Here is an 18,679-nt window from a genome sequence, read left to right on the forward strand (position 1 = left end):
ACAAAAATTAGTGGGTACGAAACTCTTTAATTTACAGACCAGAGGTATACAACAGAAATAATGAAATATACAGATCTTTAAAACTAATTACGGATCTAAAGAATAATAATCACAGAGCAAAGACATTTAGGCGCAGAGAGCCAAATCCAGTGAGATAGGAGCCCACGACCACAAAGAAGCTGGCAACCTTTTTCTCATGATTGCTTACGATGGCCAACCACCAAACTACCTTGGTCACACAGATCCACTTAGGTATTTCTTAGTTCACAACTAGGAATTTTCAGAGGAAGAGGTGAAGAAAAAAAAGAGGGGCGGGGGTTAAGGCATTAATGTCGCAGAAGAAAAGAAGCTGTGGGTGAAGGGTTTCAAGGCCATCAAAAAATAATGGGGAAAAACCAGAGGAAAGAGAGAGAAGAGGGAGAAGAAGGGTTTGAGAGGGAAAGGGGACAACTGCCATGAGGGATTAGGGTTAAGGTTAGATATTAATAGGACATGTACCTAGATTGGGTAAATGGGTCGATTGGATGAGGAGGACCAAGGGCCAAATGGGGTGGGCCGGTTGTGAGCCATCTAGGTGAAAAAGTAGATGGACCTTGGGCTGGGCGTACCATAAAAGGGTCATGAACCATCAAATTCCAACAATTATAAATTTGTTTATCAAAATATTTAAAATCATCTTATAAGTCTAAGAAAATACTTTGTGAACTTATGTTGTTTTGAAATTCCATGAATGCGTATGATAAGAAAAAGGAGGGGCGGGGGGTTGAGTGGGTAATGAAGGGAGTCGTACAACAATATTATTATTGCAGGGAGAGCGAAGCATCTATGCCGTATATTGCCATACTTGTGAAAAAACTTAATACTCTACATATGTAGAAGGATTTCAAGTGCCTGTCTTAATAAGTTTACTACGTTCAAAGAATCCGGAGGATATATATAAAGATGAAATGAACATAACATAATTTATTATTATTAATTCGTTGATGTCCTGATCAGACCTCATTCACTCACTTCCTCACTCACTCATATGTATAAGCTATCTGGACTAATTAATGTTGAAAGAGAAACATCGATGGATCAAATGTCCATTTGTTGTACGGAGGGAGGACAACATCTGATATTATCAATTCTCACCCAATCATTGGAACTTTGAATCTGGACTGCTGCCCAACTTCTTTCAATTCCGGCCCCCCTACCCTCTCAATTCCTTCAATGCATTAACTTCCTTAATTAATCCCACTTATCCCTGTTTATGTTTCCCCCAAATAATATAATTCATGCTGCCCAGAACTCCCATTTTCCCCTTTATCCACCGCTTCTTTGTATCCCAAATGGCTCTCCATTTTAAACCCTCCAACTTTAATTTAATCTATTGATTAAGGTGGACATCGTTGCATAAATAAATTTAAGATTATATGTTTGAATCACAAATTTATTGTAATGAAAAATATGTATCACGAATTTGATATCTAAAATTGAAATTTTTATATTTGATCAAATTTAATTTGAGTTATAATTCAGAATTAATTTTGATAATATGAAAGAGAGAGAGAGAGAGAGAGGAGGGCCGAAAAAAGACAAACCCTCCACCCCATCCCCACCAACTTTACAGAAAGCAGTTTCCAAGAACCAACACATTGCCCTAAAATGCATGCACCCTCTACATTACTTTCTCTCTCTAGCGTGTATATATACATATATATTCCCTGTATCTATTTCTCCATCGCTCTCTATATAAAGAGATATAGTTTCCTCTTCTCACTCAAACTACTCTCCCTCCCTCACTTGCTCTCTACACTACAAATAACCTTCAAACTTTCTTTCAACGTACTCTTGTTCAAACAAAATTAACGCTAATCTCATCAATTGAAGTATGGACTTATTTCATAGATCTTCATCGGTGAGTTCGTCTTCCTCCGACTCCTCGTCGGGCTCATCTTCCTTGTCCGGAGGCAAAACGCCGCGGAGCGGGGACAAGTGTGAGAGGATTAAAGGTCCATGGAGCGCCGAGGAGGACAAGATCCTGACGCGATTGGTGGAGCGGTACGGAGCCCGGAACTGGTCTTTGATAAGTAAGTACATAAAGGGTCGGTCCGGGAAGTCTTGTAGGCTACGGTGGTGCAACCAGCTCAGCCCGAATGTAGAGCACCGCCCCTTCTCCGCGGCGGAGGACGAAACCATCTTGGCGGCGCACGAAAGGTACGGTAATAGATGGGCAACCATTGCGCGGCTGCTCCCTGGCCGCACTGACAATGCCGTCAAAAACCACTGGAATTCTACTCTGAAGAGGAGATATCAGTTGCAGTTACAGCAGAAGCAGAGGAGTGAGCAAGGGTTGAAGAATACGGCCTCTGCAGGGTGTAGTCTGAGTCCTGTGAGCAGTGATTTTGACGAATATGATCCGATGACGGCGTTGTCGTTAGCGCCGCCGGGAATGGGCTGCGGCGCCCCTAAGGAGAGGCGGGGGGAGAGTTTTCCGGTGGGGTTCTGGGATACAATGAGGAATGTGATAGCGAGGGAGGTGCGGGAGTACGTTACGACGTCGTTCCCGGAAACTTCGACGGGGTTTCACTTATGATAAATAAATGATGTTTGTCGAGTAGTAGTTAATCGCTTTCAGCGACTGATTAATTTATTATAATTTGATTATTAAAAATTAATTAATGAATTGGGAGTGGGAGTGAGAGTGGGAAGAGTAGTTCAAACTGTCAACATCCTCCTCTTCTCTTCACGTGTAAATTGCTGGTACAAGAATTGAGCCATATGCTTTTTAATAATTGGTCAAGTAATTGTCTCAATTGCCAAACACGTTTTTGGTCCCATTACATATCCAATCACCTCTCAATCCACTTATTGTAATTTATTTTTATTATAATTCTTTCTTTTTTACTTCAAATCAATCAATTATTATTTTTTTATAAATTAATTATAATTAATAATATCAAATATTTATATAATTATAACAACTATATACTAATTATCAATATCAAACAACTATACCATTATATTAGTGTAAAATTTCGTCATTGAACAGGGGACGTATTTATATAATTATAATGATTATTTTAAAGAATGCAATTGTAAATTTAGAAAAAGTAAAAAACATTTGTATGATTAGCATCGCCTTTAAGTGGTGTTAATATAATTTATCGTTAAAATTTTTATTGAAAGTTTTATCCGGACCATGTCACTATTTAAATGTGTTTGAAATTTTATATAAGTCAAATCGAATTCTGTTTTTCTTTCAATAATGATATTTGAACTTAATTTGATTATTGGTGAATTTAAATGAAGGAAATCACTCCAGAATTAAATAAAACATATCACTACGATAAATTAAACATTATTGTGATTTTATAATTATATTAAAGAATCAATTCTCCATTCTTGATATATATAAATCCAATAGTCAAACTCCAGAAAAAAGAAAATTTTGTAAGTGATTTTCTGAATAGTTTTTCCTTAATACATAACAGTAATCTATATATATAGACATCATGAAAATACTTGTTCCATATCCTATTTTTCAATCAGAACAAAGAAATTTGTAGATATTACGATGAAAATCAAAGGCTTGATCAGAGTTTTGGTCGTATCAATCATCCTTGTCCGAAAGATCATCAGTTCTGTATCTTCCAGCCGCCCTGAATACGAGGTCGAGATCTTCGACGGCCTCCCCTCGGGTTCTGCTCCGTTGACGTTCCGTTGTGCATCGGCAGATACCGATATCAGTAATCATACACTTAATGCATACCAATATTACAAGTGGAGTGCATTTCATGAAAATGTTGAGGAAAGAACATCCTTCCTTTGTAATTTTGAATGGGGTAGGGAGCATCAAGGATTCGTGGTTTTCGACTCGACCAGGTCGGAAGACTGCAGTGGGGGCTTATGCTTTTGGTTAGCACAGAGCGATGGCTTCTACTTTAGGAATCACAAAAGGAAATTCGATAAGAAATATGATTGGCAGTGAAGTTGTTCTGTTGAGTATTATATTATGTTTTGATGATGTAATAAATAAATTCATTTTACTATAGCTCATTTTTTTTTTAAAAAAAAATCTTTTATTTTCTTATCCAAACATCCAACTTTTACTTCTACCCGAAAGTTCAAATTTCATCTTTTTTTATATTGATGTGGCGGAAGTTTTCATCTAGAGATTTTATCTGATAATAATGAAAAATTTTCGATATAGTCTTTGACACGCTTGATGTGGACCACATGTCCTGAAGAAAAACAGAACATTCTTCACTAGCTATGTTTAATGTCTTTTCTTGTCAAGAACAATTTTTCTTTTGAAAAAGTAATTCTTGGGAGTATATGTAGCAAGTTGGAAACATTAAATTATATTAGGGTGTTTATATTTTCGTTGGTTTTGATATTATTAATTGTTTATAATTTTTGAAATCCATCACGTTTGTTGATTACTATTTTAGTGAGCTATCTATTTGATTTACTCCCACTGCCAATTTAATTTTAATCAAAATATTAGAAATTTGACATTTTTTTTTGCACAATTGACCCCCTAATTTCAGCAAATTTATAGCCAGAATACCCCCAACGTTTGCAGTTGAATTGATAGATTTGAAATTACAAAATTCGAAAATGTGTACCGTCACACAAGTTGAAGAAACAAAATCATAGTCAGAATGCTCCCAATAATACTTAGCACTGTTTTCATGAACACCCGTATGGCTCAGCTCCAGACATTCTCCATCCAGCAAAAGCACAACAACAAACAGAAAGATAGGAAATTTCGAGATGCCAGCATCCTCCATTCCAGTGATCCTGATGTTATTCATGTTCATACTAATCCCCTTGTATGACCAACGGGTTGGAGTGGGACTCATTCTTTCAGCCATTTCCATGGCAGTGAGTGAAATCATTTGAAAACACAGAAAAACTGTAGCTATAAAGTAGAATATGGTGGACTCACCAGGACCCCTGCCAATGAGCGTTTTCTGGATAGCCATCTAATATGCTATATTTGGAAAAGCTGATATATTTACATTGGTCGGGCTGTTGGATTTCTTCTATGCTGAGAGCTCATTAGGCATGAAGTCCCTCTGCACCGCCATCTGCTGGTGCTCGTTTGCATTTGGCTACTACACCAGCACGGTGGCAGTGAATGTGGTGAACAACTTGAGTGGAGGATGGCTGGCTAGTAACAATCTGAAGTCTGAACAGGGACAAGCTGGAATACTTCTACTGGTTACTTGCAGGCCTAAGTATGGTGAATTTTGGTGTCTATTTACTATGTGCATCTTGGTTTGAGTACAAGAAGGTACGAGTAAAGCAAGTAGAGCAAGTAGATAGTGGTGGCACGGACTGTGCTGAGGAAAGAATTGTATTATAGAAACAATTCTCTTACATGTATGTGAAAAAGTACAGGTAAAGAAAAAGGCCATCTCTACTGATGAGAAAGCTTTATATTACTTCACTGTTAATGTACAAATCCAAGTAACAAGCTGTTGAGCAGATCATTACGCCTACATGAACAAATTTTTATACAGAGGAAAACCGCTTGACTGCAAATGATTAATGTCAAGCTATTTAAAGAAGTGAGAAATTTCTCCTACCACTTCACTCCCAGAGTCAGTGCCTTGGGAGGGAGAAGGGCCGGAGGAAACTTTGTGAAGGAAAGATTTGATACTAAACTACTCCAAGCAAATGAATCTGTTCCATTTAACGTTCTAACTTTCTTGATGACTAGAGGCTTCAGTACCTGACCTTCAATTCTTGCCACTACTTCAAACCATACACGTTCAATATTAGGCCTTGTTCTCCACTCAGCTAACGCGCTCCAGTAAGTATCATTGCTTCTGATGTGCCTTTCCATTTCCAACTGAAAGCGAAATATGGTTGAACCTCTAACTCTTGCCTTCAGAGATCCCAAAGCAGCGTTTGCATTGCCACTCTCATTTAGGAAACCCCTCAATATTCTATCCAGCAAGCCTATTCTGGTATTTAAAGGACTATGAAGATGCCTCGGTTTCTCATAGTGTGGTCTGACATAACACTTATCAGGCAATAATTTAATTGCATCTCTGGATGAAAAAACAGTTAGGATAACTGTAGCAGGTCTTCGATCTCTGTAAGCAACCACTGATGCAGACCCCAGAATACGTACAGGCAGTAGTGCTGTGCATAAAGCAGGCCAAATAGATCCGACCTCATTCCACTTCATCTTAGTGAAAGCACCAAATGGAAGTTGATGATAATCAGAAGGATGAAATATGGAAATTTCTTCAGCGCCTTTCACTTCTACAGTGATGCCTTCACCGACAGATATCCGTCTCAAGCCAGAGTACGTAGTGTTTAACTGATATATTCAGTCAAGAAAAGTCACTCTCAGCACAAAAGCACCATGATTATATTACATATATTGAGCATACATAAATCAAAGAGAGTTTTTTTAAAGTTACAATTAGGTTTGTTTCCATCCCCTGTATCTGGCAATAAACATTGTCCACAATATCTCAAAAACTTTGACATATATTAAATATATTTTTCGAGCCCAAGTGTTTCACATCCATGTTCTGTTCCCTGTTTCTAGTATATCCTCAATTGTAATAAACCAGATTATATTCCTCTAAACACTGTTTTTCCTCTTACCCAAGACCACACTGCACTTGAACACCCAAGTCAACTAATCTACATGAAAAAGTAAAGCTCCCTAAATTAGCATGTAAAAAGGTCTAAAAAGATCAAAGAAGCATCAAAAGGAAAGAAGAGCATACCGGCAACATCAGCGAGAGCTGATCATCATTTCCAGCAACCCGCAATTCAAAAGGACCTTCAATTTTAAAACTATCAATTACAGCCTCAGAACCAATTCTCCTAGCCGACGCTTCAAAATTTGATGTCTCATTTTTCCTTGGAGCCTCCATTTTCTTCCATTCTGATACTTCCTCATACATCTTAAGAACAATTCGAGCCTTCCCAAAACGAACCTGAACCTCATATCTTTGCACTGACCTGTATTTAGCTTTCTTTACATCCAACTCCGAAACCCGAATGTCCTCCAATACCCATTTCTCTTTATTGGCGATCGCATCCAGCACACCCTAAATTAAATCCGCAAAGTAATTAAAGAAAGATACAGGATTAGCACTCATAACCGAAACTTCAATCATACTAATTCCCTCGGTTGAAAAGAAAACCAGTTTGCCGTTTGCTCTCAACTTAACTCCGCCGCTACACAGTAACTGATCAATTTCTTTAACATCAAGAGCCGAAAAAAAACAGGAAAAAAAAGTGGGGGAAAGAAGAAATCCTGATCAGAAACTCACGCCTATCACCACCGCTTGGAGCTCTAAACTCGCAAAAGAGCAAAGCAAGTAAACACAAGCAGCGAGGAGTAATTAATGAACATTTTTATGCTCGAGATTTCAAACCGACCTGCAAAAAACTCGGCGGTGGAGAAGGAATGCCCGATTCAACGAAGGTGGTGACTTTGGGATAGAGAAAGCTGGAGAGGTTGAAGGCGGGTGGCGGTAGGACGGTTGATGAGCTTATCAACGAAACGAATTGGACGATTATTACCAGCAGAAATGGCGTAAAGTTTCGGCTGAGCATCGCAATATTATTACACAATATCAAAAATGATGATGGATCAACAATAAATGAGTGAACAGTAATCCAACAATTCCGCCGGCGGGTGGTCGGCGATCTCAGTGGGAAATTGATCGACAGTAATGGGCTTTCAGAGGCGGTGATTTAAGATTCGTGCACCCCTACCAGCAAAAACGCTTAATAAGGTAATTTTGGTTTTTTTTTTTTTTTTTTTTTTGCCCCTTTCTCAGTTTCAGTATTCATCTCTTTAAAGATCAATTAGCGATTTCTACCTAAATTAACCCCCCAAAATATAATCTCAAAGTCGTGTTAATTAGGATTATTATACTGAGGGCATAAATATCTATAAAAGTTTTCAGTCGACAATTTCATTCGTGTTTTAATTATTATTTAAAACATGTAAGAGATGAAAAAACGTGCTTGAACATTTTTGTTTATATTTTTTTTCATTTTGAATTCTGAGTTAGCGTAAAAGTAGGAATACTCAAATAAATAACAAGTATTGGAGCATATAAGATTCTAAATAATGGAATAAGAATAAGCGCCTAGTCATTCTCTTTTCCAGAGTAACACATACATTACATTACAGGTCTTGTACTGATGTACACCCTTTGCAAAGGCAATTCAGGTATAAAAATCAGCTGCTGCAAAAATATAACCCCACAAGACCCAGTTTCACCAGGCTACTACTCTTTTAAGTACTTGCTCCAGCGAGTATTCGCCTCCAATGATCGAGACCGGTTGCAGTTGCGCCCAGTTTATGCGCGTGAAACAGCTTGCAATAGTCGAAAAACCTCCATCTTTGTGAACATGTGAATATCCATTCATGTGTGGGGCTGGGGGAGTAATAGAGAAGCAGAAGCCAGAGGATGCCATGATCGATCAATCGATTGGATCCTTTTGATTCATTAATCTCCACCAAATGAAAGTTGAATGATGATACAAAGAATTGAAAATGAGCCGAATTTGGCTGTTGGGGCGAACACGGGTTGGTGAAGGATCCCATGATCCGTCATAATTAACACTTTCTGCGTGCATCAGGGTAAAAGGAAACTAGTGATCGCAGGTGCCCAATAAGCTGAGAAGGGCTGCAAAAAGATTTGTTCAAAAGATATCAAATGGATAAAAGAACTGATGTGAACCATTTCTGCAGGAACCAGGCGGAGTGGCGTCATGAAAATACAACAGTAGACCTCTGCTGGGATGTGCCGTACAGAGTGTCGGATACTTTTGAAGGAGGCCAATACCGGAAGACTGACCTTCCGATAATATTCTCGATAGGCAGCGGACCCCTGTAAAAACCCCACAATTCTGACTCAGAATCTACAGTTCCCGTATACATGTTACTGAAATGCAACCATAATTATAAAAATGTCCACTTATTTCACATGATTCTTCATTCTATTAATTTTATCATACAAGAGTCATGCAGGAGTTAGATCAGGAATTAAGAAGCAGAGAGAACTATGAATTACAGATAGGTTCCTTATGATCAACAAGAAGCATATGATAAAATGTTGGCAATCATAATCATAAAGCAGCATATTGATTACCAGTTATGAGAGTCAAAACTGTTATTACGGTTGTCCCCCAACACGAACACATAGCCTTCTGGTACAAGCTATAAAAGAAAAGAAATAGTAAGCAAGATTTCTGCCAATTATATATGATGATCAAAGCATAATGAAATGCTAAACTGGAGAACAGGCACAAAGCATTACCACTGGATCCATTTCATATTCAAGTGGCTCCAAAATGAAATCCTCATCTTGAACTATACCATTGACCATCAATTTTCCATCATGAACCTGCACAAGGGATAACTTAGATCGTGTGATGGAGAAGATTTACATAACCACTTAAATATTCTTACCTCAACGTAGTCACCAGCTGTAGCTACAACTCGTTTGATAAACACATCAGATGGACTAAATCCAATTTCCTGCAAGCAAGTGACAAACCAACTTTTACATTTTAATCCATGAGATGGTGTAAAACATCAGAGTGATTATGCTATGAACAAATCCAAATATACCTGAAGAATTGAAGGAGCCTTGAAAATCACAATTTCCGAGACTTCAGGCTTCCTGAAAATATAAGAAACCTGGAGAAACCACCCAAAAGATCTAGCATGTAAATCACATACTATTGATGGCATTCGTCATCTGAATATCAAAGAAAACTAGTTCAAATATTAAAGAAAAATATTTTTACATCTGGACCATCCATCAACAGACATTTCTTATGAGGAATCGGACATAACAAGATGAGTAAACGCATTCGCAGGGATAAGTTATGGTAATCTTGAAACTTGAAGTTGTATCATGATTTTGTTCTCTCATTATAAAATAAAAATGAGACAACTAACAACTATTTAAGATCTATCATTAGAAATGATAGCCAAAATAACATTATAGGATTATATCCGCCACAACATCTAAAGGCTTTCTTGATGGTAATACATTGAAAGCATTGTGATAAACCTCAAATATAGGCTCAGAATGTGTGAAATAACTGAGTAGGTCTTCATAAAATGAGATGGGAATTGATATTTAAAAATCTCACGATTATGCACCCCAAAATGGATTTACTTTTCTGGGCACAAGCATCTTGATCAACTACTGCATTACTCGGATCAACATCTAAAACTCTGGCAATACAAAACAAACTGTACTCAACACTTGAATGATTGTCCACCTTTAGTTTCTGGCAGATCAGTGAGATAGATTATATATCCATCAGCAAGCCTCACCACCAATATTCAAATTCAAGAATTGATTCTAATATCCAAGTAAAAGCCTATAAATCTCCTAACAATGATAAATCAATTCAACTAAAATCTCAGCTTAATAGATACATACCTTCTCAGCTAGAATTCTATCGCCCACGTCAAGTGTAGGGTACATAGACGTGGAAGGAATTGACCTCGGCTCAGCCAAAGTAGACTTGAACAATATGCTAACACTGAAAGCGGTGAAAGCCGCCTTCACATCCTCAGAGCTGAAGCAAAGATTCATCATTTTCAAAAGCCAACTATTACTGCTACTACTACCACCAGTGCTCTGTGGCAAAACCTTCACGCTGCTTGCACCACCACTCTTAGCCATCGCCAATGCTTCCGAACACTTAGTTTCACTACCGGTACCACTACCATTCTTGCGTGTTCCTTTGCTGATACTGTCGCCTATGCTACTAGCAACTGTCCCTCCTCTATCCACCTCCGTGATCGTGGGCTCGTTACAAGGTAACCACTTAGAACCTGACAACAAGGAAACAATCGGTGACACCTTCAGGGGTGAAATTCCCAAAACGCTTACGTTGGAAGAAGCCCCAATTGATTGCTTCATCAAAGAAATTAATCCCAAAACCACAGGCGATTGGGTACTTCCGCCAGTAATTTCATCGGCCAGAATCGAATGTATGGAAGGCTTCGAGTAGACGCCACCAGGGCCCACTACGGGCCGACGGAAGTCGGAGTAACTGGAGTCAGGTTTTTGCGTTGGCGGGTGCTGGAAAATTCGTGATCTCGTGGCGCACTCGTGAAAGAACCGCGAGGCAGCGCATTTCCCGGATGCGGCGGAGGAGGCGGCAAGGTTTGAGGCGACGGTGGCCGAGTAGGTGACGGTGAATCGAATCGCCATAACGGCAAATTGTAAGAGGCTGATCAAGAAGTAAATGAAAATTTCGGGGTTTGAGGTGATCTGTGAGATGAGCAAGAGCTCTAGAAAGCAAATAATCCCATCGTAATTAAGACCAGTGATGAATCGGAAGACAAAAGGAAGAATTGAAAAGTGGGGTCAGATCAGTTGTAAGTTGGAGATTCAGGGCGGTTGAGAGTAAGAAGTGAGGAAAAGCAGAACCCTCGCGGCGGCGATAGGGCAGAGCTCTCCCAGAGAATAGAGGGGGAATTGGCGCAGGACGGCTGGCAGGGAATTCGGGGAAGGGGAAATTTTCAGACAGTAGGGAGAGAAGAGGGGTTTAATAAAAGAGAGTGGGCCAGTTGGTGGCTACATCCTACATGCTTGCCCTTTCATTCCTATCTTATTACAGAAAAGCTATTTCTTTCTTCAACTCAAAAAACACTACTTTTATTGCTTTTACCTAAATTCTAATATTTTTTTATAGTAAATTACTGCTGAAATTTAGTATAATAATAAATTATTTTTTTATATGCCTGATAACAAGCACATTTGGTTAGATTTTATTATATTTTTATCTAATTTTTATAAATTTTAAATTTTTTTAAAATATTATTATGAACTAACATTTCTGTAAATTATTTATTTTATGCGCCGTCAATTATTTTTAAAATTTTAATATAGATAAAATAGAAATATTCACCTCACCTTCTAGAGACTACATAATTATTTAAATTAAAGGAGAATATTTATAATTTTTTAAATCATAAAAGATATTCATAATTATAATAAATTTTAAGAAAGACAACTATAATTTATTCTTTTTTTTAATTGATTACCCCATTTTTTCAATTTTCAAGAAAACTAAAAGTTAATAAAAATACTTCAACTCTATTTTAGAATTATATTTTTTTAAAAAATTTTACATTTCTTGATATAAAATTATTATTCTAAATTTTATCGATTCATATATAATTTAAAAATTAAATTTTAATCTTCAAGTGTCTCAATTTTTATAATTTTTTTCTTCCATTTTTAAAGTTTGAATGAACACATGCACTGGTAATTTTTTAAGCAAAAGGGGGTATTATAGGGTTTTCAGACTAAGCGACCCAAGAAGACGTGAGACGGTGTTCCTTCCTCCCCACTTCCTACTGGCTGTCTATTATTTTCCTATGATTGCTTTCACACCTAAAAATTTTCGAATTAAAAAAATGACGTAAATATCCCTTACTTTTTGACTCTACCTCTGGAAGCAACGACAAGTCCTCAACTTATTGTTATTTATTTATTTAAATTGAAGAAGATAATAATAAATGGTTGGAAGTTTGAGGTTTGACCATTTATTTATAGATTCAGATTTTGCTAATAAGCAATTACTCTTTATAAAAATAAAATAGTAATTTATTTATTTATTTACCTTTCTATCTAAAAAAGTAAATTATTTTATTTTAAAAAATAAATTATTTTTATATTTTAAAATTATTGTATTTAGAAAAAGATAAAAAAATAAATTATTATTATTTTTTGATAAAAAATAATTTACAATATCACGAACAGTTATTTGTACTTTTTTTTTCCTTTATTTTTTGCATTTACGATATTATGAGGTGACCGGACATGCTCATCTTTCGACAAGTTGGTGATTAAATATTTATTTGTTTTCATAATTATAGATGCTTCCTGCATGGGATTGGGGTAGTGACGCAAGAGCTTACATACTAGCCTACGGTCAGATGTATGTTGCTGACTCATACTTTTGCTCTGCTGTCTTTTTCTCAAAATTAAATAATTAAAAAATATAAATTAATTAGCTTCATTATCTACATATATTATAATTTTGACTTTGGGTCTAAATTAAATGGAATAAAAAAATATTCAAAATAAATGTTTTATTATATCTAATATTGAAACAGATCAAGATCCTCGTATATAATAATGGGACAATTACATTTTATTTTCATGAGTTTTGATGTAACTATATTTCTATATAGTTTGAAAAATTACATTCAATACTCTTGAAATTTTGCTTTAATTTTACAAATAAATACATCTATTAGTCAAAATTCATTAAATTTGATTTAATAAAAAAATCAGATAAAAATTCATATTTATTCTGAATTTATTTATTGCAAGTCAAATATATATATATGGTGGATGAAATTAAAATTAATAATAGAAGAAAAACAAAAATTCAACAGGGGGGAAGAGGTTTAGGGGTTGAAGTCAACCACTAGAATGTAATTTTGAGGGAGGCAGTGACCAAATCCAAATGCAATGAACGTGGAACAATGTTCCCCTTAATCACGAAGCAACTGCTCCAACCACTCATTGCTCAGCACAGTTTCTTTTCTTTTCTTTTTTTTTTTTTTAAAAAAAAACTATTACTACATCATCTAATATATTTAAATTTGTGGATAATTAACAAGCATATTCAAAATAAATAAAAAAAATAAGGTACTGTTACGATAAGTAAACAATAACACCGTATTTGTGGATTTGAATTTACAATTTTGTGGTTGTGCGATCTATAGATGGGTGTTTGGTTGGGTAGTTTGGATTCCGACTTTAGATGCGGATAATTTTTTCAGACTTTTTTTTTGAAAAGTTTGGGTACTAGATAATCTGATAAATTTGGATTAAGAATGCTAACGTTAAAAAAAAAAGTTGCATAAATTTTTAATTTTTGTCTCTTATTTAATATTTTTATGTATATTTTTATATTTATAAAGGAATAAATGTAATAGAAATATATGTAACGTGGGGTTAGTATTATTATATTTTTTTTTATATATACAAATTTATTACATGAGAATATAAAATGAGCGGTAAATTGAAAATATTTATAGTTTTTTTTGGCCAACGCCAGCATTTCTGGTCCAAACCATAACGAAAAAAATGTCAGGTGTAAATATAAATTTTTGGAAAGGTGTAAGTGTAAATTTGAGATTTTTGGGGGGGGGGGATTATAATTTTGTAATTTCAGAAGAAGTTTAAGTGGAATTAATCCTAAAAAAAATGCAATGTATTAGTTAGACCAACTCTGTGATAATCACTGAATGGTGCAAAGTTCCCTGTCAATACCATTCCCTTTAGTAGGACTATTCTTTCATCCTTCTCTCATTTAATTTCACAAGAAATCATTCAAGCTTGTTTCTCTGCTTCACTGTCTGAAAAGTACAAACATCTAGTGCATAAAACATCAACTTTCTATGTCCACAGTGACAAAATACTTGGACATATGCATGCAAGACAAACATACTGTTGCTGAGGTTCTAACAAAAGGTTCAATTTCCTAACCAGTCATGAAACCTTAAAATGGACCACACTTGAACATCAGACATGACTCATTCATGACCAACTATACTAAATTTCTTGGCTTCAGAATTGCTTGCATAGGATGGAGTTTATGAGTAGTGAGGCCGAGCGTATCGATGTTTTCTTCTTCTCCATCCTTCAGACTCCACTCAAACTCTTGCACCAGTCTCCCAATCGTCGTGCAAGATATCAGCATTGCTTGGAGAGCACCTGCACACAGCCTCTTCCCACCTCCAAAAGCCATGGTCTTGTGTAGGTCCATTGCATCACATTTTTCATCAAGAAACCTCTCGGGCTTCCAGCTCTCAGGACTGTCCCACACATTCTTGTCCATGTTACATCCGAAAATATTTATAGCAATCTGCTAAAATCAGACATGGTTAGCATTCTGTTTCCTTCCTGATGAAATTGCAAGTGTCTAGTGGAAGCGACTGTGTGATTACCTCGGTTCCTGCTGGAATATGATACCCTCCTAATTGCGTATCTTCTTGAACGTATCGTGGAGGAACTATAGGAGCAGGACTATGCTTTCTCAGAGTTTCATGGAAAACGGCTGATAAGTAGGGAACTTCATTCAACTTCTCCTCTGTAATTTTGTCATCTCCACAAACACGAAGAATTTCATGATAGAGACGATCCTATTGCAAAGAAAAGTAAATCATGTAAATGAAGACATTCAAAAGAATTGATGTGCATCTAAGTTACATGAAAGTGCATCGACCTGTCGTTTGTGATCTTTAGCAAGTTCATACATGGCCCATTCTGTTGTCACCAAAGTTGTGTCTGATGATTCGATTATGGCTTCCCATAGCAGCATTAGCACTTGTTGCTCAGACAATGTTTTGGCTTCTGATAACAAGTAGTCCAGGTAACAACCCACTTCCTGTTTGAGGAAAAACAACATTACATTGTTAATTTCTCTGAAATCAGTGGATTAACAGTTACAAAATGGAAAAGAATTTCAAATAGAGTAAAGTGTACCTCCCCACGAGAAATCCGTTCTTTTTGTTCGTTAATGAGTGCAGTCATCACAGCTTGCCTACGAAAATACATTCGCTGAATATTGTTCTCAAAGCTTTTGTTAGGAATCCATTTCAAATATGGAAAGAAGTCCCTCCAGTCCACGTCGATGGCACCTTTCATGGGGTCGATCACCAGAATTTCAAACATCTCTTCCTTTGACAAAGTAATCCCAAGTTCCTCGACATATACAGACTCCACATCATTTCCAAGAACCTGGAAACAACATAAGGAACTCGTTATCCTTGTAAGTTCAAGTAATAAGAGAAACCTTAGCGGGAGCTAATACCTGTTTCAGTGCCAATCTGAAAAGCTCAGGCTGGAGTATGTTCCTGAGATTTACAGCTCCAAATGGATTCTCTTTCTGATAAGCTTGCAGTTGTTTTGAAATGTTGTTGATCATGGTATTCCTGTGAACACGATGCCGTTTCTGACAAATAAACACAGTAGAGAAAATTCCATGTTTTAGGATGTTTAAGATGATTGTTATATGGAGACAACCTTTGGGTGAAATGTTCATACCTGAGCATTCGGTCCCAAAGTACTATTGAGAATATGCCTTTTAACTGTCCTATGAAATTCACCATAATCAGTCAGGGCAACTATGCTTTTATCACAAGTAAGGATCTTTATTGCATTTGATAGCTTTCTTGTTGAGATCGACGAGAATCTTGTCACCATAGCCTATACAAAGCCAGAATGACTATCAAATGTAAGAACAGATCATTTTCTTACCAAGTACTAGACAAACTGCAAAGCAAGTTGCACTCACCTCCTTGGCGACATCGTTAGAGTTGAGAACAACAAGTGTTTTGGAGCCAGTCCTAATAGAATAGATAGGACCGTATATCTCAGCCCATTTGGTGAAAGTCTTGTAAGGTTTCTTCTCCTTCAATTGCAACAGATTTCCAATCAACGGTAGCCCTGGTATCACTGCAACCAATCCACCATTTCTTATCCCATCAACAAATATAAAATGTCTTTACCGAAAAAACAAATATAAAATGTCTTGTTTGTTGAACCCCATTTGTGGTACGATAGCACATACAATTGACTTAACACACCACAGATTTTGCTGATAAGCTCTAAATCAAGGTTCCAGGTCACTTGAACATAATCAACAAACATCTCTAGATTATTTTTCTTGTTTATGAAATTTCTGGTGGTGATGTGCTAATCAAAATATTCGCCCTCAATTCTTCATAACATGGGAATTTAACTTTTTCAAATAACCAATTCTACAAACACGTAGACTGCTAAAATCCAGGGTTCTTGGATGTTTCCCTTACCTTGATCCACGCATACAAGCACACAAGAGACATAGAAAAGGCCCAAGATGTAAGAATATTCGAAGAGAAGTACCAGGAGGGGGAGGGAGGCCGGAGGATGTCTTCTTAAGACGATTCACGTATCTGCTGATGAACCACAGAGTTAACACTCCAACAGCAACTACTGCAACTGCAGCTCCCAAAGAGAGTTGTTCAAGGCTCAGAATCGCAGCCATTTTCATCACATGAAAAAACAAGAATTCCCAGAAGGGCCTTTCAAGTTTCAAGACTCTACAGTTTATGATAAAAATGAAAAACAATCATGTAGAAGTTCCTTATATCCCCTGATAACAACCGGCTTAATATGCTAATAATTATGGACTCATTAAATCGAGCATATCCAGTATTTAATTACACAATATCCCAACTGATGACAGGATCGATTAGTGAATTATTAAATTCATTGAAACAATTATTACATCAGTAGATTCGGAAGGGGTTGGTGGCTGGAGTTTCTTCACGTGGACCAGAGCAAATACATCCACTGCGTGTTATTACTTTACATCTTTTCTTTTACACCTACTTTCCCTACGTCTACTCAATCACTCTCTCCTCCTTGTCTGTATTATGCTTGCCATGATTCTAATAGGATTCAGTGGATAAGTCTGCAAGATTCCCAGTGATATTTCAGACAAACATAGCATGTTTTGTATGTGTTCTGAATACAGCATGAACAGAGAAGATTCCTGTGCATGAAATATGAGATATGATGCACAGGTAATAAAGTTCACACCTTTATCAAATCTCAAACAGAGAATTTACAAGATTGTTGTTTCATAATCATCCCTGGCACCGAGAGGCTCCAACTCATTTTTAAATGAGTTCTCCTATGTTTTGATTTAATTACTTTCATAATATTACAAATACATAATGAAATATTAGAGTGTACTTGGAAAATACAAGAAAATCGGTGTTTCTGAGCACTGATGAAAACTTGGAAAAGAAGTGTGTTACATGGATCAAATGAATTTTATGGATGAAGTGTGCTATAAGTAAAAGGATGACAGCCTAGGCAAGGCAACAGGTTGTCTGTAGCTCTTCTACAGCAAACTTTCACAAGAATGTCGATTAAAGCATTCCTGTGTTTTCAACTTTTCAGAGGGTCTCATGGATTTCTCGGGTTCCTTGCACGAAAGAACTTTTTTGATTTTGTTAAAATACAAATGTGATATACAGACAACGACCGTACCAAATCATGTGAATGCATGGATCAGTTTCCATCGTGTTCATTCTCTTATAAATTGCCCCACACCCGAGATGTGTGTGTTCTATATATCTCTTGGGGAGACACACGCAAACAGATGAATTCTTCAATGAAGTTCTTCAAGGTTTTGTTGCCTGGTTTCAAGTCTAAATTGGTACGTCTTATGCATTCATAATACATTTTGAGTTTCATTTCTTTTCTTTTCACAATGTACTTACCATGTAATAACTTCACAGTGGCTGCCGCCAGCTTTCTGTGCAAATGCAAGTGGAGAATTTTCAGCAGAAGCAGCGGTGACGACCCAGCTAGGAACCTGGAAAATTGAAGTCGGAAAATGTGGGGAAAAATTTTATTTCCACGGCGGCTCCTGGAACAGGTTTATCCAGGGCCATGAGCTGAGCGTCGGGGACTTCATTGTGTTTGAGCATTCCGGCAACATGCGCTTCAGTGCTACGTTGTTCGGCCTGTCTGCTTGCGAGAAAACATTTCCACCGAACTCCACAGTGCCTCAAAATGGTGGCGTTGTATTTTCCATAATAGGTTCTTGTCCAATAAATTTGTCAAAATTGACTTATTGATTAGCTATGATTTATTTT

The 18,679-nt window shown here is 36.8% G+C and overlaps 4 protein-coding genes across 4 annotated transcripts; 1 reads left to right on the top strand and 3 right to left on the bottom strand.

Annotated features, from left to right (window-relative positions):
- The first annotated feature begins 1,715 nt into the window (after positions 1-1,715).
- On the top strand, positions 1,716-2,785 carry LOC105159189 (transcription factor MYB73). Its single transcript, XM_011076161.3, has one exon. The coding sequence runs from the start codon at positions 1,874-1,876 to the stop codon at positions 2,576-2,578; it is 705 nt and encodes a 234-aa protein (XP_011074463.1). The 5' UTR covers positions 1,716-1,873; the 3' UTR covers positions 2,579-2,785.
- A 2,629-nt stretch (positions 2,786-5,414) lies between these two features.
- LOC148788864 (protein TUNICAMYCIN INDUCED 1-like) lies at positions 5,415-7,951 on the bottom strand. Its single transcript, XM_088878648.1, has 3 exons — positions 7,402-7,951; positions 6,741-7,067; positions 5,415-6,322 (listed from the first exon to the last, which is right to left on the bottom strand). The coding sequence occupies exons 1-3, from the start codon at positions 7,576-7,578 to the stop codon at positions 5,576-5,578; spliced, it is 1,251 nt and encodes a 416-aa protein (XP_088734774.1). The 5' UTR covers positions 7,579-7,951; the 3' UTR covers positions 5,415-5,575.
- Positions 7,952-8,099: 148 nt separating this feature from the next.
- On the bottom strand, positions 8,100-11,542 carry LOC105159284 (thylakoidal processing peptidase 1, chloroplastic). Its single transcript, XM_088878649.1, has 6 exons — positions 10,437-11,542; positions 9,611-9,679; positions 9,449-9,517; positions 9,297-9,383; positions 9,129-9,196; positions 8,100-8,867 (listed from the first exon to the last, which is right to left on the bottom strand). The coding sequence occupies exons 1-6, from the start codon at positions 11,214-11,216 to the stop codon at positions 8,747-8,749; spliced, it is 1,194 nt and encodes a 397-aa protein (XP_088734775.1). The 5' UTR covers positions 11,217-11,542; the 3' UTR covers positions 8,100-8,746.
- Positions 11,543-14,353: 2,811 nt separating this feature from the next.
- LOC105159190 (ent-kaurene oxidase) lies at positions 14,354-18,455 on the bottom strand (the record flags this gene model as incomplete). Its single annotated transcript, XM_011076162.3, has 9 exons — positions 14,354-14,892; positions 14,975-15,169; positions 15,253-15,414; positions 15,513-15,767; positions 15,841-15,981; positions 16,074-16,235; positions 16,324-16,484; positions 16,914-17,009; positions 18,302-18,455. Coding segments are annotated over 9 exons (1,644 nt in total), but the record flags the coding sequence as incomplete, so codon positions are not given.
- Between the last annotated feature and the right edge of the window lie 224 nt (positions 18,456-18,679).

Source organism: Sesamum indicum, linkage group LG3, assembly GCF_026168435.1.
Source record: "Sesamum indicum cultivar Baizhima isolate 11 linkage group LG3, ASM2616843v1, whole genome shotgun sequence".
Lineage (NCBI taxonomy): Eukaryota > Viridiplantae > Streptophyta > Magnoliopsida > Lamiales > Pedaliaceae > Sesamum > Sesamum indicum.

Coding starts and splice junctions, on each gene's coding strand:
- LOC105159189 (XM_011076161.3), top strand. CDS start 1,874: ATGGACTTATTTCATAGATCTTCATCGGTGAGTTCGTCTTCCTCCGAC.
- LOC148788864 (XM_088878648.1), bottom strand. CDS start 7,578: ATGCTCAGCCGAAACTTTACGCCATTTCTGCTGGTAATAATCGTCCAA. Junction 7,068..7,401: donor CACCGCCGAGTTTTTTGCAG/GTCGGTTTGAAA, acceptor GATTTAATTTAG/GGTGTGCTGGATGCGATCGC. Junction 6,323..6,740: donor AGCTCTCGCTGATGTTGCCG/GTATGCTCTTCT, acceptor TGAATATATCAG/TTAAACACTACGTACTCTGG.
- LOC105159284 (XM_088878649.1), bottom strand. CDS start 11,216: ATGGCGATTCGATTCACCGTCACCTACTCGGCCACCGTCGCCTCAAAC. Junction 9,518..9,610: donor AGGCTCCTTCAATTCTTCAG/GTATATTTGGAT, acceptor ACTTGCTTGCAG/GAAATTGGATTTAGTCCATC. Junction 9,197..9,296: donor AATATGAAATGGATCCAGTG/GTAATGCTTTGT, acceptor TTTCTTTTATAG/CTTGTACCAGAAGGCTATGT.